The 23,572-nt window shown below is 42.1% G+C and overlaps 1 protein-coding gene across 1 annotated transcript in view; it reads right to left on the bottom strand.

The window, feature by feature from the left end:
* LOC145414871 (phosphatidylserine synthase 2-like) overlaps window positions 1-23,572 on the bottom strand; it is a 59,248-nt gene that overhangs the window by 27,801 nt on the left and 7,875 nt on the right. Inside the window, exons 3-4 of the mRNA XM_080284291.1 lie at window positions 6,570-6,668; window positions 624-774 (exon numbers count right to left, since the gene is read on the bottom strand). Coding sequence (XP_080140417.1) covers window positions 624-774; window positions 6,570-6,668 — 250 coding nt within the window. The remainder of the gene's footprint in view (window positions 1-623; window positions 775-6,569; window positions 6,669-23,572) is intronic.

Here is a 23,572-nt window from a genome sequence, read left to right as displayed (position 1 = left end):
ATGCCTACTTCTTTGGAAACTTCACAAACAGTCAGGTGATGATTTTCACTTACAGCATGCACTTTCTCAGCATGATCAATGTCCTTTGATGTGGAAGGCCACTGATGTCTGGGATCATCTTCAGGGGACATTCTTCCCGATTTGAACTGCTGAAAACACTTGTGACACTGCACACGGCTCAAACAATCCTCCCTGTAAGATCTGGAAAGTCTCCATAGAGGTTTTTCTCAATTTGATGCAAAATTTCATACAAACACGTTGCTCTTCAAGATCCTTCATTGTTCAACTTGCAACAAATCACCACATGCACTACACATGTACCTTAATGGCTAAGTAACATGGCGCGTTGTGGCTAGTGTCGGACCAAAGCTCAAAGTCACCGTTACACACCGCTCCTGTCGCAATCATGCTATGCCGATTACTGTAGTTGGTGCGATATTTAAAAAGTTTGGTTTCTTTTTGGACAGACCTTGTACTATCAGCTTCCAGGTACAGTAATGCTGTTTTGTACCTGTAATTAGACTAAAAAATGCAAGTGATGAACTGTAATACATGGTGAGTGTAAAACAATTTTCTTCTCCACATACTAGAAACAATAGTATGCCAGGCCTTTCATTACATACCTGATACAGTACAAATATGAGTCCCAGTTCATAGACAATTGATATGATGAACGTAAACCTCCATATGGCCGGGTGTGGCCGCTTGAAGGGACCGTCAGGGGTAACTGTAACGCCCAGCAGGATGAAAGCCGACACACTCGCTACCAGACCTCTGAAGCACATGCACAGGGTTGCATTTTAAGACCTGTAGGCTATTCTCATACGTTAACAAATTTCCCAAGCACCCTTTTCATATCAGTTTACCGTGCATCTGTGTATGATATGTTAATAACGTTGTGGTGATATTTATGCAATCAGTAACAATATCCTATAAATAAATACCACAACTGAGAGCAATAAGGTGTATCAAGCAAAAAAGATCATTTAAGTAAAGGTGTCAGAAAGCCTTGTTAGGTTGACGGGACCATCGGGAATTACTGTCACCCGCAGTAAGATGAATGATAACATGCCGGCCACCAGGCCTCTGAGACACATGACACAAATGTCTTTTATGGATTGGAGGCTAAACCAAATGCCAAAACCAGTCAATTACTTCCCAACAGATGCTGAGGGCTACTGGAAAAAAAGAAGTCTCAAATGTGTAATAAAATTTAACACAATGTGAGTTTCATAAGTTCTTCACATGACATCACTAATATAACCAAACGGCAAAGCTGCCTGGTTATACAAAGGTCCCTCAACTTCCTCTGTATCTCTAAAAGGATAATGGTGAACCGCAAAAAGATGGATGATTTCAGCCTGCAATCCACTTGGTTCACATCTAAATGGCCCTGGAGCCACAACACAGCAAAAATCATTATAATTTCTGTGACAATGAAGATTTCCTTTGCTTTTGGGTCTGAGGATTTTAAATACTTTGGCTAAAATATGACAAAAATGGAACAGTGAAGCATTTAAAACTGCATGACAGAATTAAATGAAGCTCTGATGTTCTCCCAAACTCTAAGGGATTTAAAGCCAACAGAAAACAAAAAAAGGTAGTCTCTCAAAAACCCTGTGTAATTCAGCCAAACCCTCTGCTGGATACTGCAAAATGCCAGATATTACGTTGGTACCCCCAATCAGCTATCCATTCAGTGCTGAGCTGGATATGTCACCACCCTAAGCTATCTGTCTCAACCTCCTATCCTTAAAACTTTCCTACAATATTACCCATAAGTAAAAGATTAAAATCAAACATAAAATACAATACAGTATTGATAAAATACATACAGTACAGTAATACAGTACATTATACAATCATACATATCATAAATAATATATAGAGTAATCATATAATGGTACAGTAAAAGCTTGATATAACGGAGTAATTCAGCCAACCTCTATTCCGTTTTATCAAATATTCCGCATTTTCAAGCTTCTGTTCCAAAACCATGGATGGAACGGAATTTTCCGGAAATTTGTGATTTTTTCGATATTTCTTCCCTAACTCGTGACCTGAAGCCTATACACGGTTGCTACTAAATAGCTTCTTTTGCTACACACAGATATGCTGCCTATGCTAGCCATAATGATACACACAGACCAGTCAGAACCCACAATAATAATAATACAGTAATAATAATAAATAAAAAAGTAAAAACCTCCCCTCCAAATGGGGGGGATATGACTTGTGAATCGCGATTTTTCCACAGCCACGGACAAACCAGCTTGTTTCCGTTATGGAAACCCGACGCTTCACGACAGAACGGAAAACTTTCGGTATGCTGCGAGTACCTTACGGAAAAATGTTGTTCCATTTTCTCAAGCTTCCACTTTATCCCGCGTTCGTTATGTCAAGCTTTCACTGTATAATTACGAGCGAGCCAGTGACAGGTCCTCACTACATGGCATCCAATGGAGAGAATGAGAGGGCAGTGGCTGGCTTGGCGCATCGGGTGGGCTGCTCCCACAACGCATTATGATTGGCTGGCTAGTGGTGTATGTTGCAGGGTCTGCCCATGCGCCAGCTGGGTCCCATGTCTGAGCTGGATGATGCACATTACCGTCGAACAATGCATAATACCACCAGTTGCTTCCCATTTCTGAGCCAGATATTGCCTAATTTCGTCAGATATTGCTTTAACAGAGACAAGCTGAAAGTGCTAGATAATGCGATAGAACGAAAATTGTGACGACGGATAATTGAGAGTCTACTGTACTCAGAATGGTAAAACACTCATTTTTTCTTGAATGCAGCTATTTTAAAGAAAAAGTAAAGAAATTTTGGAAAACATTCATGACACATAACAAGGACTGTCCGTACTATACAAAAACAATACATTAATCTAATTGGTCACCCCTTGCAGACAAATTGAGGGCCTGGGAACTGCCCATTCACTCTAATGCAAAACAAAAGCTAAAAGAAAGTGACAGGGTGAATTCACAGTTAAATGATGGGGAGTACGGTGGAAGGAAACATACATAAATGGCTCATGATTCTATCTGCCAGGTGGACTGGTTACTGTGTTTGTCTCTAAGGGGGAAAAGTTGTGTTATTTGGCTTAATTTTGGAACACATCCCTGACATATTATAAAGACTCTGTAAAGTAAGTTCTCATGAAAATGCTGTCTTTCTGGGTATTCTTCTATCCCATAAATTACAGAAATATTGCATATTTGTACTGTATTACTTTCCAGTTACTTCCTACACAATTGATATGTAATTTCTTCCAATTTACTACAACATCTATCTATCTATCTATTGCCAGACGCCTCAGTCCCGTTTGGGGTGGCCACAAACAAATCGCCTCCAAGTCGCCCAGTCCCCCGCCATTTCACTCCCCTGCTCCCAACTCACACCCCCCTCTCTCATATACCTCTCCACCCCATCCCTCCATCTCATCCTCGGCCTCCCCCTCCCTCTTTCCCCCTCCACCTCACTCACATACACTCTCTTCGTCAGTCTTTCACCCTCAATCCTCTCCACATGGCCAAACCACCTCAGTATGTTCCTCAAAACGCTTCCTATCACATCCACATCAACACCACAACGCTCCTTTATATCCTCATTCGTCAGCCTGTCTCTCCATGTGACTCCACAGGCTCCTCTTAAATAACTCATTTCCACTGCTCTCACTCTTGACTTGTGTCCTTCCAACAACGTCCAAGCTTCACTTCCGTACGTTAGAGTTGGTATCACAATACTGTCATGTAGTAACTTTTTCACTTCCATGCTCACTTCCCTGTTTCTTATCACTGCTTTCAAAGAACCAGCAACCTTTCTTCCCTGCTGTACTCTTTCAAGCACTTCACCCTCCAAACCTCCATCCTTACTCATCACACTACCCAAGTACTTAAACGTACTCACATTTTCCAATTCCTCACCATCCAACCTCGCTGTACATTCACTGACTTCACCTCTCTCAAAGACCATCACTTTACTCTTCCCTACATTCACCTTTAGATTCCGTTTCTTACACACTCTCCCAAACTCATCCACCAAGCCTTGCAGCTCCCCTTCGTCTTCACTCAACAACACAGTATCATCTGCAAACAACAGCACAGGGAGTTTCCAAACACTATCCTCTCTCACCAGGGACCACTCCAACATCCACTACCCTACCTTGTACCTCTTTTATTACCCCATCCATGTACAGATTGAACAACCATGGAGACATGACACATCCTTGTTTCAACCCAACTTTCAAAGAGAAAAATTCACTTAGTTCACCATCCACACGCACTGCAGCCTTCGCACCATCGTACATACTCTTCACAGCATTCAACAACTTCCCATCTACTCCATATATTCTTAACACTTTCCACAATCCTAGTCTATCCACCCTGTCATATGCTTTCTCCAAATCCATGAAAGCCGCATACAACTTCTTTCCCTTCTCTAGAAACTTTTCCACTAAAGATCTGAGAATGAATATCTGATCTACACAACCTTTTCCCTTCCTAAAGCCTCCCTGTTCTTCTCCAACTAATTCCTCTGTTCTTTCTCTAACTCTGTCAATAAGTATCCTACCATACACTTTTCCTATTATACTAAGAAGACAAATGCCCCTATGATTACCACACACTTCTTTTTCCCCTTTCCTTTGTACAAGGGAATAATTATACCTGACTTCCAATCCTCAGGGACTCTACTTTCCTCCCAGGCCAATCTGCACATCTTCCACATCCATTCTACTACTATCTCTCCCCCATGCTTCATCAGCATTTCACCACACTCCATCAATTCCTGGGGCTTTCCCTGATTTAACTTTCTTCATTGCTTCCACAACTTCTATCCTACTGATTTCTTCCTGTCATCTCACCTCCCTCCTTCTCCCAGCCATTCCCCAGCCACTTATACTCGCATTACTTCCATCCTCCACGTTCAACAATTCCTTAAAAGTGTTCTCTCCATATGCTCACTTTTTCTCCCTTCTCCACTAGTAATCTACCATTTTTATCTTTCACTCCCCTGCTAACTTCACTTCCACCCTGTCTTACTCTTTTCACCTCTCTCCAGAACATTTTCTTACAGTCCCTCCACTTTACACTCAAATTCCTTCCAAATTCCTCATCCACTCTCTTCTTACTCTCTCTTACTAATCTTTTCACCTCTCTCTTTCTTTCTACATATAACTCTCTCTTCCGCCTCTCAACCTCTTCCACGCCCCTATTCCTCATCCATTCATTGTATGCTTTCTTCTTTTGTGCCACAGCCTGTTTCACCTCTTCAGTCCACCACGCTGTTCCTTGCACCCCCCTCCGTCTTCTCTTCCTTCCACACACCACATCACATGCTGCACATATTTCTTCTGTAAATATTCTACACACACCTTCCACGTCCCCCATCTGCTCCAATTCATATTTGCCCAATCGTTCCTCCACTTCTCTCTTATACTCTGCCTTTTTCTCATCCTCTTGTAACCTTTCCACTCTCCTTGCAACTACTCCTTCCTCTCGTCTTTCCCTTCTTCTGTTCCTCCATCTTACTTGGACTTTAATTCTGGCCACCACCAAGTAGTGGTCAGAAAGTCCACTCCCCCAACCTCTATAAACTCTTGCATCCAATATACATCTTCGCATCCTTTCATCCACACACACATAATCAATCATTGCCTTCCTTTCATTCAGTTCACCACCCACCCTTCTCATCACTCGCCATGTATACCTGTGGATCATTTTATGCCTGAAGGGTATTGGCTATCACCAACCCCTCCCAGCACAAATGTCCACTGGCCTCCCCATTCTCATCTATCTCAGCAGGCACACCCCACTCACCAACTATTCCATCCACCTTCACATTCCCAACTTTACCATTCATATCACCAATCAAAAACACTCTCTCATTCCTTCCAAACTTTTCCATGCACACTTCTACATTTGTCCAGAACTCTTCTCTCACTCTTCTAGCACGATCTTGCGTTGGTGCATACACACACACAATCGCCCACATTTGTATTCCAACTTTCAACTTTACCCACACAATCCTTGATCCAACTGATCCATACTGTCTTATGCTCCTCTTCCATCTTTTACTCACAACTATACAAACTCCTTCCTTTGCCCTCTCATTCTCACCTACTCCTGCACATATACCCCATCCATACTCCCATTCTCTCACACTTTCTCCTCTCCATTTTGTTTCAGTTATTCCACATACATCCACTTTCGCATCCTCAAGCACCTGGACAATCTCTCTCTCTTTCACCTCATCATTCGCTCCCCTTACATTCCACATTCCAATTGCAATGTCCTTTGTCCGGTCCTTGGTCGTCAACGTTTGGTCAGTCCTTGTCCAAGGCTTATTGTTTGTTTTTTTAGTTAGTTGTTTTCCGGGGAGGGGCACTAAACCTCCTCCAACCCTTTTAGTCGCCTTTTACGACAAGCAGGGATACTGGGGGAGTATTCTTGAAAAAAAACCCTACCCCCAGGGGGTTTTTCAACTGAATGGAAAAACTTGAGATATTTTGCAACATATCCTTTACACGGTGTATAGAAAATATGAATGTCAGTACTGAGGCATACCTCTTAGTATTGTCCACCATGTCCTCATCAGGGGAACTGAGTGCCTCATACAACAAGAAGCAGATCATAAACACCAGCGCTGTCAGAGTGTGGGCACGCCTGTGGAAAAAAGAAAAAAGAATGGCACATTGTTTCATAAATATACTTCATCAAATCTAGCATCAATAACCATCTTATAATACAGCTTGAGGGAGGGCAGCCTAATGGCAGAGGATACAGTGACAGGCAATTTGTTTGCAACTTCTCAACTTAAAAGTAAACAAGTGTACAGTTTAATCAAAAGTATGGAATAATCATAACTGAAGCTAGTGCTTATATTGTATTTGTCCACTGGGAGTGTTAGAGTAACCACAGAGCCTTCCTGTTGCTGGGGTTCCAGGCTCATTAGGAAGCAAAACTGGTGGACTGCAGGCTAATTCTGCCTTTCTCCTGCAATCTCCCATCCTCCTTTAAGGGAATATTGCAGGAAATGAGGAAAGTTTATATGACTGAGAAGCAGAACCACCAGGTCATATCAGTGCCATCATATGAAGTCATTCCTAACCAACAGCAACCTAAACCCTATCTTAAAAGAATATTCTCTCACCTCCAAGATATTGATTTTTGCATTACTCATTTGTTACAGGTGTTGATACCACCAACTGGAAGAATGTAACTGACAAATTTCTACTATGGCAACTTATGCATTAATACTAATATTTCAGCTACGCCTTATGATTTCTCTGTTCTTCTTCCCTTAGTTCCATGCTCCCTCCTCTCTACTTTCTCCCCTTTTGCCTTCTTTTCGTTCTTCAGTATACTTTCCTCCCTTCACTTTAATTTTTCTTCTTATTTTCCTCCTTCTTCCTTACCTTCCTCCCTCCTCCCACCTTTCCTCTCTCCAGCTGTATCATCTCTCAATTTTCTACAGCTCATATAGCCTCTACTTTCTTCAATCCTACCCCAATCTCATTTCCTCCTTCCTTCTCCATCTAAGTTTCCTCCCCCTTAATCATCCCACTTCATTCCTCCTTAATCCCAATTCCCTCCTTACTCTACTCCCCTTTCCCCTTTCCTATCTACATGGCTTCTACTCTCTCTCTCTCTCTCTCTCTCTCTCTCTCTCTCTCTCTCTCTCTCTCTCTCCTATGCACATACATACACATACAGTGTATTGTACATATACACATCACCATAACTAACATACACACACACACACACACACACACACACACACACACACACACACCTTACATAAGACCTACTCCACTTTTGCCATGTCTTCACCAATTTATCATGTAACAAGAAGAGACTACCTTCACAGACCTGCAGCAAAACTATACATCAGCTGATGCAACAGCTGACATGTCAAGTCAATTCAAAATCTCAAGCTGGGCATCTTTGTATTTCATAACAAAATTGCTCAGAACTCTCCAAGAGCAAATATTCAAACTTTGCTTGAAGGAGGGGGGGGGGGGAGTGATGCATCAGCTGATGCAACAACTGACATGTTAAATCAAACCAAAGTTTCAAGATTAGCAACTCCGTATTTCATAAGAAAATCGCTCAGAGCTCTCCAAAAGCAGATGTATGAACTTTCCTTGAGGAAAAAAATAAAAATAAAAAAGTTCCCCAAGGTGTACCACTATAGACCTGTTAGCTGCGCCAAACTTCACCAAAAAAAAAAAAAAAAAAGAAAAAAAATGAAAAAAAATGAAAAAAAATGAAAAAGTGAAATAAATAAGATGGAAGTAAAACTATATACATATAAAATTAACTTTTTTTTAACTTTCTGAATACATAACTTTAATTAACCCCACTCATTAAGGAAGATTAAAGAACATTCTGTATACAATGAAACTACATTAAAGAAAATATCCAGCAACTGATAAACAACTTCATTCATTCACTGCTCGGTGGCAGGATAAGTGCAGACTGTCAAGTGTTATATGCCGGTACTTGACAGATAATGGAGAGGGGTGGAGAGTATTGCTTGACACAGTGGTGGTCTCTCTCTCTCTCTCTCTCTCTCTCTCTGTCATCCATACACCTAACACAGGAGCAAGAAAAAGCTACAATCAAATATAACTGTAGTGGGGAGTTAAAAAAAAAAAAAAAATCAGGAAATAAAAGAAAAATAGGAAAATACAGAAAAAAGAGAAAGTAAGGAAAAAATAGACAAAAAAAAAAAAAAAAAAGTGGGTTAAGACTGGTGAGGTTGATTATTACACCTGCCATACCAACACCTGTACTTGGGCTCTTGTGATGTAATAACATATAGGCTACAGGTGTTTGTTAACGTTGTGTGGTAGAGTAGCATGTGTGTGTACATTCTCTCTCTCTCTCTCTCTCTCTCTCTCTCTCTCTTTCAGATTATGTTAACAAAACATCATCTTACAACCAGGATCAAAGCTGTTCATTCATAAAGTTAGTGTTAGGGCATGTCCACAACTGCCCTCGACCATATGCAGACAACACAGCTGGCATCATGTTTGTGTACATGTGTGCAGCAGTATTTGGACAGATGTATGTAACCATGTTTCAGTGGAGCTTCGAACACTGGCAATGGAGGCGATGGGATCAGTGTGTCCATACCAGGCAGCTATGACTTCATCATGATGTTGCTAACTTGATCTGGACACTGCTATTCCAAACATGTTTGCAGTGTGTTCGTTATTGTGTTACTTACATGTTGTCAGCACTTGTCGAGAGAGAGAGAGAGAGAGAGAGAGAGAGAGAGAGAGAGAGACAGACAGACAGACAGACAGACAGACAGAGACAGAGACAGACAGACAGACAGACAGACAGAGAGAATGTGTGTACAAAGATGGAGGAGGTAACAAGCCATATACCCGCACTCCTCCTTACTTCTCTATCCCAACTGTCTCCCTCCCCACTTCTCTCTCTTTCCCTTTTCCTTATTCACCACTTCCCTTCCCTTTTCTCTCCTACATTCTTCCCCTATCCCTTTTTTCTTCCATTCTCCACTTTCATCCTTTACCCTCTCACTGCCCACTTAATCTCTATATCCCCTATTCTCTAACTCCCACTCCCCACCTCTTTCCCCTCCCCATTTCCCTCTCTCCATCCCCCTTCTTCTTCCTCTTTCTCCAACCCTTTCTCTCTTCCCCTTTCTCCAAACCCCTCCCTCTTTTCTTTTCTCCAACCTCCACCCTCTTCCCCTTTCTCCATCCCAGCACTTCTTACTCCTCTCTCCTTGCCATCCTCTCTTATTCCCCTTCCCTCAGCTTCTCCTCTCCCCTCCCCCTTCCCTCAATCTCATACCTCCATGTTCAGGAAATCAACTCTGATTGATTTTATTGGAGATATTTCCATTTCTGTTTGCTTGCATCACCTCCTCACCTTGCTACCAAGTGTGTGTGTGTGTGTGTGTGTGTAATTCACCGGGTCGGTCAGGATCACTGATGGTCGTGATCGTCAGCTTTTACCCTCCCGGAAGGGCAAGGCTGTGACCTTCACACACGCACACACCCATCCCCTTGCTCAAGGGGGACAGTAACCACCCACTTCGTCAGTGAAACTTTTTGCAACCTGAGCGAGGCGCGAACTCCCGTCCACCAATTGGCAAGCGGGAACGTTACCACTGCACCAGCGAGCGGTGTGTGTGTGTGTGTGTGTGTGTGTGTGTGTGTGTGTGTGTGTGTGTGTGTGTGTGAGAGAGAGAGAGAGAGAGAGAGAGAGAGAGGATATTATGACAGTGATGAAAGTGATATGAAAGTATTAATAGAATGATAAAATTAGTGTTTTCTTCTAACAACAAAAAGGACAGGTAAAACAATGGACTGCTGCTTGACAGGATGTTTGTTTAAGACCGGGAAAAGATTAGGTATTGAAATTTATTTCAATCAATCTTAGCTGATGTACAAAATCATCCCAGCTAACGCCATCAAGGGAGTTTTGAATGAGGTCACCCCTCAAGCTAGTTCATAGTATGGAAGGTGGGTGTTCGCATTCAAGAAGTAACGTGTAAATACGTATGTATGACACCATCTGTTCCATGTGGACCTGGTTGCGCTCGTTTATGCCCAGTAAGACATTGTCAAAACATAAGTGTGCTGACAGAGTGAGAAAGAAATGATGATGGTGACTGTGAGATGGTACTGTATTGAGAAGATGGGAAAAAGATTTTCATCCTTATCCAGCTTTTCACACAATTCAGTGGCAGAATAAGTTAATGCTATGGCTCTACACCCTTTTCATACTGCATGACTTATAACATCATGGTGGTGTGGGTGTGTTGGGTGGGGAGAGATGGGTGGAATATGTCACGAATGTAAAAAGAGTCAGTGAAAGAATAATAGTACTGAAAATTTTGTTTGGTATGATTATGACTGCATATATATCAGCGTATGCACCACACACAGGTTTGGATAAGATAGAGATGGATAGATTTTGGATGACCTAATATATGTAGCATGTGGTAAAGGGGATGACGATTTTGTAGTTTCGGAAGGGGACTTAAATGATCACGTAGGTGAAGCAGCTCAAAGATATGAAGGAGTACATGGGAGATATGCATATGGTACAAGAAATGAGGAAGGGGAAAGGATACTCAAGTCTGGAGAGACAATGAACATGACTGTATGCAACACACATTTTAGGAAAAGAGAAAGTAGGTAGGGCAGGACTGTACAGGGTAGGGTGAGAATGTGCAAGATAGGACAAGACTGTACAGGATAAGGCGGGACTGTGCAAAATGAACCAGGGGTGTGTGTGATGAGACAGGATTGTGTGAGACAGAGTATGAATGTGTGAAGTAGGGCAAGTCTACGCAAAATAGAGCAAGTCTGTGCAATATGAAACAAAACTGTGTGACACTGCAAGACTGGGCAAGATTCTGTGAGATGAAGCAAGATGAGCGAGGTTGTGCGAGATGGAGCAAGATTATGTGGGGAACGTGAGGATGGAAGCCATAGAAGACATGAGGCAGGGAGAGAGGGGGAGGAGGTGGAGTGAGGGTTACAGTGTCTGGGTTACCTTTACACACACACACACACACACACACACACAGTGGGGTTACTTTGTCTCACTTGAACCTTATGCACACACACACACACACACACACAGTGGGGTTACTTTGTCTCAGTTGTACCTTATACACACACACACACACACACACACACACACACACACACAGAAAGAGGGAAATCAAGATGAGTAAAGCAAAATAACCAGTTAGTCATTCTTTATCCATGTTAATGGATTATTCCTCCGAGCTAGACCTAGATAGATTATATATCCCTGCTAGGGTTACAGGAGAGCGCTACCCCTCCCAGCAAAGGCAGTTACCCATTCATGATGTGAACTCTCAACCTCGAGTCACATGCCCTACCACTGAGCCACCCTGCTCCCCATATATCTAAGCTAAGCAGCACGCAGGGATAAACGTCATATCAATCTGTTCCACAAACAGGTTCAATCACACTCGCAATTTACTATAGGAGATCGCAATCTATGTGGCACTGGATGTTGTGCAGTACAATGGTCTCTCATTTATCCAGATGTGTTCATCATCCGGATCCTGGACCTTGGCCCTATTGGATCATTATCTGAATTTACTTGCTATTATCCGGATTTAATAATCCCCAAGAATTTCAGCCGGCACGCCGACATGTTCAAACGTTCGGTATTGTGGCCGCTGGGCTCGAGCCGTGAACAGAAAGTAGGCAATAACCCACAACCAGAGCTAAAATATTTGTCCGCCCCTGTATTTAATGGTCAAAGTCACGCGCTTGTCTGATCGCTCCCAATGTACCTCCGGCACCAGAGTAATATGACTGTAACCCAGAATTGGTGTCAAAAGGTCCGTATGCATCCTCACCCAATGTCCAAAGTCACACAGCTACCTGGCAAAGTCTTTCCTAACTGCCCCTGAGATTGTAACACAGACAGCAAGCCACGAGTACATGTATGGTGACAGTGGCCATCCGCCTCTCTACCGAACATCGAAAGTCCCCAAGTCACCATGAGTTGTGTTTCCGCATGGCCACTCGGCATCTAACAGACCACAAGCCACAAGTAAATGTACAGTAAAAGCACATGTCCACCTCATGGGAGAAGTGGGAGAATAGTGCCCACAGCCTCACTTCTCCCCTCCTCCCGTCCCTCCTCAATACCCTCCCAGCTTCCCCCCCTCACTTCCTCAGTCCCTACCCTCCTCTGTGGTGATAACACTGACTTGTGAGTTTTTAAATATTTTTTGTGATTTATTCAGCAGGGGAGTGAAATGGCGGGGGACAGGGCGACTTGGAGGCGATTTGTTTGTGGCCACCCCAAACGGGATTGAGGCGTCTGGCAATAGATAGATTGATAGATTCAACTACTATTGCTCTTACCGAAATTTCACAAAACCCATGAGAAAGCTTATGAAATTCTGCATCTAGACATATGCTTAATCTTGGAAGGTGTTTGCAAAATTTTGCACTAGGATGGTGGGAAGCTATATGAAGGTAATTCTGAACACTTTATTCACTGGATTTCTGTACTTTTACTTAAAAGTTTCATGTGTTTTTATTAGCTTATCTTATAGTATAAACACCGGCAAAGATGCAGGTATGCCATTTATACCACTATAACCAATTTCCGGTGGCATATTTGGCCAATTTTTTTTAGCCCCAGGAGCAATCACTCATCACAGATAACTGATTTTTCAAACTGTCTTCACATTTTTTGCAGATTTTTGTTGTTTAAGCATTTTCTTGATGTTTAGCATAAAAATCGAAAATCCTCTGTGTGTTTTGATGTCTCAATATGGCACTTTGACCAGAAAACGTGCCAAATTAGGAGGGGTACTGTATATACAGTAGAGTATAGGTAGGATGTTCTTTGGTTTCCAGTATTTTTTTTTTCCATGGTTTTCTTGGTGTTTAGCATTACTTTGGATATTCCTATGTGCGTTTTGATGTCTAAATATAGCAGATGGACCTGAAAACAGTGCTAAAATTAGGAGAGATACTGTACATAGTGTATAGGTAGGGTGTTTTTTGGTTTTCAATGTTTTTTTTTTCTCATGGTTTTCTTGGTGTTTAGCATTACTTGGGATATTCCTATGTGTGTTTTGATGTCTAAATATGACAGACTGACCAGAAAACAGTGCCAAAATTAGGAGGGGTACTGTTCATACAGTAGTGTAAAGGTCGGTCATTTTTTTGGTTTCCATTTTTTTTTTTTTTTTAATGGCTTTCTTGGTGTTGAAAATAATTTTGGATAATCTTATGCATGTTCTGATGTCAAAATATGGCAGAATGACCAGAAAACACGGCCAAAATATGGAGGAGTGCTGTAAATACAGTAGTGTACAGGTAGTTTTTGTTTTGTTTTGTTTTGTTTTCTGCGATTTTCTGCATGGTTTTCTTGGCGTTTAGCATTACTTTCGATATTCCTCTGTGTGTTTTGATGTCTAAATATGCCTGAATGACCAGAAAACACTGCCAAATTAAGCACAGGTACTGTACAAATAGGTTAGGTGTACGTTGGAGGGTGGGCAAATGTAGGGTCTGGGTATAGTAGAGGAATGGTGTTCATTAATTGGATGTTGCCACTACCTGGACATGTCTTTGGCTCTACTATGTCTGGATAAATGAGGGATTACCGTATTTCTCCCTAAGCGTTTGTGACAGCATGGGATATTTCATGGTACTCCTTCTTGAGTGTTTATAGTGGCGTGGAAGATCTTGTTGTAGGTACTTCAGTGTTTATATTGGCATGGGAGATTTTGTAGCACTTCAGTGAATTTATAGTGGCATGGAAGATTTTGTATATACAGTAATCCCTCATTTTTCCGCACATAACAGAGCAAACGGCATGTCCAGGTAGTGGCCACATCCGGTTAATGAACACTGTTCCACTACCATACCCAGACCCTACCTATACCCAACTTCCAACCTATACCTAACCTATTTGTACAGTAGCTACCTGTGCTTGATTTGGCAGTATTTGCTGGTCATTCAGGCATATTTAGACATCATGACACAAATAGAAATATCCAAAGTAATGCTAAACACCAAGAAAACAATGAAAAACCACTGAAAACCAAAAAACACCCCACCGATACACTACTGTATGTACAGTTTATCTATCTATCTATTGCCAGACGCCTCAATCCCGTTTGGGGTGGCCACAAACAAATCGCCTCCACGTCACCGTCCCCCACGATTTCACTGCCCCGCTCCCAACTCACGCCCCCCCTCTCTCATATACCTCTCCACCCCATCCCTCCATCTCATCCTCGGCTTCCCCCTCCCTCTTCCCCCCTCCACCTCACTCACATACACTCTCTTCATCAGTCATTCACCCTCCATCCTCTCTACATGGCCAAACCACCTCAGTGTATTCCTCATAACACTTCCTATCACATCCACATCCACACCACAACGCTCCTTTATATCCTCATTCGTCAGCCTGTCTCTCCATGTGACTCCACAGGCTCCTCTTAAATAACTCATTTCTACTGCTCTCACTCTTGACTTGTGTCCTTCCTACAACGTCCAAGCTTCACTTCCATACTTTAGAGTTGGTATCACAATACTGTCATGTAGTAACTTTTTCACTTCCATGCTCACTTCCCTGCTTCTTATCACTGCTTTCAAGGAACCAGCAACCTTTATTCCCTGCTGTACCCTTTCAAGCACTTCACCCTCCAAACCTCCATCCTTACTCACCACACTACCCAAGTACTTAAACGTACTCACATTTTCCAATTCCTCACCATCCAACCTCACTGAACATTCACTGACTTCACCTCTCTCAAAGACCATCACTTTACTCTTCCCTACATTCACTTTTAGATTCTGTTTCTTACACACTCTCCCAAACTCATCCACCAAGCCTTGCAGATCTCCTTCGTACAGTACCCTTCCTTATTTTGGCATTGTTTTCTGGCCATTCTGCTATATTATAACATCAAAACATACCCGGTACATAAGATTATCCAAAATTATTTTCAATACCAAGAAAACCATGCAAAAAGAACACTGAAAACCAAAAAACACTCTACCTATACACTACTGTATGTACACATGATCAAGAAAGTATCGCAAAGAAGGGGTATGATGACATCTGAAATGATCACTATAGCTTATGCAGTCCCTGGAAAATTAATTGATTACCATCTGAACATCCATTCAGTAACAATATCAACACTAAATTGGCACAAGAAACCTATCCATGACACTCTTATGTAAGCATGTTTGACAACGTGGGGGACAATCATCAAACATTACGAGAGTCCATTGTCCATGGCGTCATAATGTTTCGGGCCAAATGTGCACCGATACTTTTTAAATTGTGTGTACAGTACCACTCCTAATTTTGGCATTGTTTTCAGGTCAATCTGCCATATTTAGACATCAACAAATACATAGGAATATCCAAAGTAATGCTAAACACTATGAAAACCATAGAAAAAAAAATTGAAAACCAAAATACACCATACCTGTAGGCTACTGTATGTACAATACCCCTCCTAATACTGGCACAGTTATCAGGTCAATGTTTTTCATTCATTCATTCATTGCCAGACGCCATGTATCCCAAATGGGGTGGCCAAGGGCTTAGAGTTAATTGTTTTACAGGGAGGGGCACTAATCCTCCACCAACCCCACTTGACAAGCAGGAATGCCAACAGCATCTGGTGTTCCCAGGCGGTCACCCATCCAAGTACTAACCAGACCCATCCATCCATCCATCCATTGCCGTACGCCATGTATCCCAAACAGGGTGGTCAAGGGCTTAGAGTTAATTGTTTTACAGGGAGGAGCACCAATCCTCCACCAACCCCACTTGACACGTAGGGATGCCAACAGCATCTGGTGTTCCCAGGCGGTCACCCATCCAAGTACTAACCAGATCCCCAGCGTTGCTTAATTCATATTTAAAAAAAAAAAAAAAAAAAAAAAAGGGAAAGCCAAAAACCACCACCCCTCTTAATACTGGCACAGTTATCAGGTCAATGTCATATTTAGACAAAAAAAAAAAAAAAAAAAAAAAAAAAAACACCCTACCTATACACTACTGTATGTACAGTACCCTGCCTAATTTTGGCACTTTTCAGGTCAATCTGCCATATTTAGACATCAAAACATACATAGGAATATCCAAAGTAATGCAAAACACTGAAAGAATATGCAAAAAAAACAAACAAACAAAACAAACACTGAAAACCAAACACACCCTACCTATCCATTACTGTATGTACAGTACCTTCCTAATTCTGGCACTGTCTTCTGGTTATTCTGCCATACTGAGACATCAAAACACACATAGGCTTTTCCATATTTATACTAAACATCATGAAAACAATGCATAAACAACAAAAATCCACAAAAAAACTGATTATGGTTTGAAAATCAGTAATCTGTGACGAGTGATTGCTCCCAGGGTTCAAAAAAAAAAAAAAAAAAAAAATCCACAGCTAAATATGCCACCAGAAATTGGTTATTAGGGCATAAATGATATACCGTACCATCATCTTTGCTGGTGTTTATACTATAAGATGAGCTAATAAAAACACATGAAACTTTTTAAGTAAAAGTACAGTAATGCAACGAGAATAAAGTGTTCAAGAGCAAAACTTACCTTCATATAACTTCTCACCATCCTAGTGCAAAATTTTGCCAGCACCTTCCATGAGTTAAGCCTATGTCTAGATGCAGAATTTCATGAGCTTTCTCATGGATTTTGCACAATTTTGGTAAGACCAATAGTAGTCAAATAGATCACAAAAAAATTTAAAAACTCATGAGTCAGTGTTATCACCACAGAGGAGGGTAGGAACTGAAGCGGGAATTGGGAGGGTATGGAGGAGGGATGGGAGGGGGGGGAGAATCGAGGCTGTGGGCAGGATTTTCACCTTGCTGTAACAAGGCAGATAGGTCCTTTACCATACATTTACTCATGGCTTGCAATCCGTTAGACGCCAAATGGCCATGTGGAAATACAACTTGTGGTGACCGGGCAACTTTTGACGTCAGGCAGGGAAGCGGACAATCACTGTCACTGAACATGTACTCATGGCTTGCAGTCTGTGTTATAATCTCAGTGGCAGTTAGGGAAGGCTTAGCCCGGTGGCTGTGTGACTTTGGACGTCCGGTGGCAATGTGTACAGATGTTTTGACACTGCTTGTGAGTTACAGTCATATTACTCGGGTGCTGGAGGCTTGTTGGGAGTGATCGGACGAGCGCGCAACTTGACTATTCAGTTCAGGGGCAGATGGATATTTTAGCTCCCATTGTGGGTTACAGCCTACTTTCCACTCACGGTTTGAGCCCCGCGGCCACAATACCTAATGTCTGAATATGTCGGCTGGCCGGACGAAGTTCTCAGGGACTTTTTACATCCGGATAATAATAAGTAAATTCAGATAATGGTTTAAAGCAGCCAAGGTCCAGTGTCTGGTTAATGAACACGTCCAGATACTGCACATCTGGATGAATATGGGACTACTGTATTTCAATAAAAATCACACAAGTAAAGTGTCTGACGGTCACATTTTCCTTAAGAGCACAATAGCTGTTTGGAAAAACTGAATTTGCTGGGTATGGTTATGATCCTTATCTACTAATATATTGTTGATATGAAGCACTCCCTGACTGAATCAGTCAAACCACAGACTTATGGAAATTACTTGCGGCTACTACAAGAGGGGGTGGAATCATGGTAACATTCCTCACACAACTTTTGAAAATCTATATAACATCCAAATTAAAACAAATAAACAATCCGACTGTGTTATGATGCAGGGTGAAGGGTTGGTTAATATAACTTGTAAAAACTATTTGTTTATACTGCATAGTTTTGCAGATATACAATAACTGAGAGTAGTTCAATAACTTGTCTCCAAGTGTAATGTTCTTCATGCTGGAATGACCCAGCATATAAATTGCCCCAAAATGCCAGGTCAAATTGCCCCTGGGGTCGAGTCCAATTGCCCCATTAGTCTAAAATAATCTATCTATCTATCTATCTATAGCCCGACGCCCTAATCCCGCAAAGGGTGGCCACAGACAAAACGCCTCCAAGTCACTCTGTCACCCACCATTTGACTCCCCTCCACCCAACTCACCCCCCCCTCCCTCATATACCTCTCAACTCCATCCCTCCACCTCATCCTCAGTCTACCCCTCCCTCTCCCTCCTCCCACCTCACCTACATACACCCTCTTAGTCAGTCTTTCATTCTCCATTCTCTCCACATGTCCAAACCACCTCAGTGTATTTCTCCTAATCTTTTCAACCACATCCACATCTACCCCACAACGTTCCTTCACTTCTTCATTCGTCAACCTGTCCCTCCACGTCCTCCACATGCTCCTCTCAAGTAACTCACTCCCACTGCTCACACTCTCGACTCGTTCCCCTCTTCCACGGTCCACGCCCACCTCGCTTCCATACGTCAGGGTAGGGATCACAATACCATCATGCAGTGACTTCTTAACTTCCATACTCACCTCCCTATTTCTCATCACTGCTTTCAGTGTACCAACAACCTTTCTTCCCTGCTGTACCCTTTCACGTACTTCATCCCCCAAAGTTCCATCCTTACTCATCACACTACCCAAGTACTTGAATGCACTCACATTCTCCATATCCTCACCATCCAACCTCACTGCACACTCTGTGACTTCATTCCTCTCAAACACCATAACTTTACTTTTCTTTACATTAACTTTCAGCTTCCTCCTCCTACACACTGTCCCAAATTCATTCACCAAACCTTGCAACTCCCATTCATCTTCACTCAACAATACTGTATCATCAGCAAACAGCAACACCGGAAGCTTCCAAATCTCACCCTCATTCATTAGGGCCACCCCCACATCCACTGCCCTACCTTGCACCTCCTTTACAACCCCATCCATAAATATATTAAACAGCCATGGAGACATCACACAACCCTGTTTCAGTCCCACATTGAGATCAAAGAACTCACTCAGCTCACCATCCACTCGCACCGTAGCCCCAGCTCCCTCGTACATACTCTTCACAGCACTCAACAATTTCCCCTGCACTCCATATATTCTTAATACCTTCCACATACCTTGCCTATCTATTCTGTCATAAGCTTTCTCCAAGTCCATGAAGGCAGCATACACTTTCCTTCCCTGCTCTAGATACTTCTCCACAAAACACCTTAGAACAAATATCTGATCTACACACCCTTTTCCCTTCCTAAATCTCCCTTGTTCTTCTCCAACTAGCTCCTCTGTCATATGCCTAACCCTATCAATGAGTATTCTAACATATATTTTACCAGTCACACTAAGTAGGCAAATACCCCTATGGTTACCACATACTTCTCTCTCCCCTTTTCCTTTGTACAGAGGAACAATTATACCTGATTTCCAGTCCTCTGGAACCCTTCCCTCTTCCCAAGCCAATCTACACAACTTCCATATCCACTCCACAACAATCTCACCCCCAATACCTAAGCATTTCACCACACACTCCATCAATTCCTGGGGCCTTTCCCAGCTTAATCTTCTTCATCGCTTCCACTACTTCCGACCTACTGATCTCTTCCTCCCTCCTCTCATCTCTTCTTCTCCCAGCCATTCCCCAACCACTTATACTCACACTGCTCTCACTCTCTACATTCAACAAATCCTCAAAGTGCTCCTTCCATCTCCTCAATTTCTCTCTCTTCTCCACCAACAATCTATTATTCCTATCTTTCACTCCCCTACTATTTCCCCTCTCACACTGCCTTACTTTCTTTACCTCCTTCCAAAACAATTTCTTACTCTCCCTCCATTTCACACTCAGATTCCTCCCAAACTCTTCATCCACTTTCTTCTTACTCTCCTTCACCAGTCTCTTAACCTCCCTTCTCCTGCTCACATATACCTCTCTCTTCTCTCTCTCATCTTCTCCCCTACCTCTACTCGCCAACCATTCACCATATGCCTTCTTCTTTTGTTCCACAGCTCGTTTCACCTCATCATTCCACCATGCTGTCCCTTGCACACCCTTGCATCTCCTCCTCACTCCACAAACATAATAATACAGAATTTTATAAACGAAAGCAGCTAACTTACTTTGGTTGGTGAATAAACACTAACGACACTTAGCTTGTTATTATATATCCAAGGGACAGCAGAGGAAAATATTAATCTTGTCTTTATTGCTGTAAAGCACAGCTCAAAAAAATCTCAAAGTAATAGGAATGAAACACTGATCAAAGTTCACTTACCTTCAGCAAGGTATCCCTATGTTTCATTTATAATATAAATTAGTGTTCCTTCCTTAGCCTTTATCATTCTTTTTCTGTGCCTGCCCTCCTCTCTTCCTATTTCTCCCATCTTTCCTGTCACTTCTTATTGCTCTTCTTTCCTTTACAGGTGGCTTTACATTGAGTGACAAGCCAAATGGTTTCCTGTAAGCCAGGAAACCATTTACAACGCTGGGTGGTAACTATATAACCAAACCATACGTGTTCCTTACGTGTCAACAAGTGGGTTGGTGGATGGTTAGTGCCCCTCCCCGTAAAACAACTAACTCAAAGTCAAATGGCCACCCCTTACGGGATTGTGGTGTCTGGCAATAAATAGATAGGTAGATAGATTTTAGATATATAATACCATATGAAAAAGTCAACTATACTCCTATTTAGCCTACACTGTCTGGACAAACCTCAGTCTTATTACCTCTTACTGAGTCTAATTGCTCCAGGTGAGTCGAATAGCCCCATCTTACGGTACATTAACTCTACATTATTCAATGATAAACCATTTCCTTCTCTATGCCAGAACTTGGTAATAAGACAGGTCTTAACAATAGTATGGTCTGAGCCATCCATCCATCCATCATCGAATCCTATATTGCCCCATGAGGAGAGTAGGAGCCCGGGGCTAGGCAGTTGGTCCCAACATTTCAGAGAGTGACCAACTCACTCATCCCTGAGTGGCATTACATGAGCAATCAACCCCAACCACTCCTTGGATATAAACCTTCACTGGTTCAATCCAACTGGAGCAAAGGAGCGTTGTGGTGTGGATGTGGATGTGATAGGAAGCGTTATGAGGAACACACTGAGGTGGTTTGGCCATGTGGAGAGGATGGAGGGCGAAAGACTGACGAAGAGAGTGTATGTGAGTGAGGTGGAGGGGGGAAGAGGGAGGGGGAGGCCGAGGATGAGATGGAGGGATGGGGTGGAGAGGTATATGAGAGAGGAGGGTGTGAGTTGGGAGCAGGGCAGTGAAATGGCGGGGGACAGGGCGACTTGGAGGCGATTTGTTTGTGGCCACCCCAAACGGGATTGAGGCGTCTGGCAATAGATAGATAGATAGATAGACCACCAGGTGCCAAAATTTGGTTACAGTAACCTCTCAAATAACACAAGGGTTAGGTTCCTGGAGAGGTCGCATTAGTTAAAAACGCGTTATTTAAACATAATTTTCCCATAAGAAACAATGGTAATATTGGGGGTTATGTTCCTGGACTCTGGGAAAGTCTACCCAGCTGGGGAGTTATGCTACTCAAAACTTAAAAGCAACAATATTAATTTGAAAGAAAATCCATGTAAAAAACAAAAACAGTATATTTGGGGAGAAATAAACAACATTTGAGTCCTAGTTGTTTACTTCTCCCCAAATACATACTGTTTTCATTTTTTATGTTGATTTTCTTTCAATTCTGCTTCATTCACAGCATTGTGAAAGTTCCTCAACATTATTAGTGCATTAGTAGGTCATAAAAACACTACAGTAAAAGCAACATTTTCATTACAGTAAGTAGGTCACAAACAATAACAACACACAGCCTCATTTCATCTATGCATCACTCGTTGTCTGCTGCTGTCCCTCCTCACACCGCTCCCCCACCTCCTGCCGCTCCCCACCCTAAATTTGTTGTCCCTCCTCCTCTTCCCCTGACTCCCGTGCTACTGTTGATAAAGACAACTTCCTGAAGTTTTCTGTCTTCTTCATAAAGAACTGCTCTATCTTGGTCTGAGTGGTTTTCTTCTTTTTGTTCTGCAGCATCAAGTTTTAACAATTTAGATCTGCCATCACTTTCCTGGCCAAATTTTGTCCGAAAATGAGCCAAATTGCTCAGAATGGGGCAAAACTTCATTTTCAAATATTACAGTTCAAATAAAATCAGTTTAAGCAACAGGCAAATAAAAAATTGTATTTATGCATAAACTGCCACACACGGTCTATCAGCTCGGGACTGTCCAAGGCGCGCGCAGCTAATTTGAAACCATCACGTACGTGTAAAGTCGCGTTAAATCGAGAAACCCTTGTTAGTTAAACATATCTCCTTAAATATCTGCTCGTGTTAAAACAAAAACGCGTTTTTTAAACTTGCATTAGTTGAGAGGTTACTGTATATAGTTACCACCCAGCATAGTAAATGGTTTCCTGGTGTACAGGAAACCATTTGGCTTGTCATTCAGTGTAGAGTCACCCACAGGCAGAAGGAAGAGGCACCTCAGTATTTTCATCATCACCACCATTCAAACCTTCTTTCCCACCCCAAGGTCCAGCAAGAGAGACAAAAAACAATTATAGAATAAGATACTAACCAAAGTTTGACCAATTAATGAGCCACAATTCCAATATTCTCTTGGATACTACTGAGACACTCTGCCAATATTAAAATGAAATATGTACTTTAACATACAGGAGTATGCTAAAGACCAAAAAAATAAGCACAAAAAAATCACTAAAAGAGGTGCTACCAAGTCTCCTATGCTACCAGCAGGGTACCGTATTTATAATATGGTACAGGCCACTAATTAGCCTATTACAGTACACCACTGACTGCAGAATTTAACCAACCATATACTGAAGACCTTGAACAACTGGTTGGACAATTACTGATTAGAGAAGAAAATACTGAGGAAAAGAAAAACTTAATCTACAACCTACGGACAATTAAGAAAAAGAAGCTGAGTAATCTAGCAGCACAGGACTGATGCAGTAAGGAAGAGATATTTAGGAGGTGTCGATACAAAGACAGTACCTCCGCCATCATTATCATCATCATCAGTACAGAGTACAGAC

Source organism: Coenobita brevimanus, chromosome 101 (genome assembly GCF_032717465.1).
Source record: "Coenobita brevimanus isolate Jiangsu-jjx chromosome 101, ASM3271746v2, whole genome shotgun sequence".
In the NCBI taxonomy this organism is placed as follows: Eukaryota; Metazoa; Arthropoda; class Malacostraca; order Decapoda; family Coenobitidae; genus Coenobita; species Coenobita brevimanus.
Note: the sequence above shows the minus strand (reverse complement) of the source record. Positions and strands in the feature narration are given on the sequence as shown.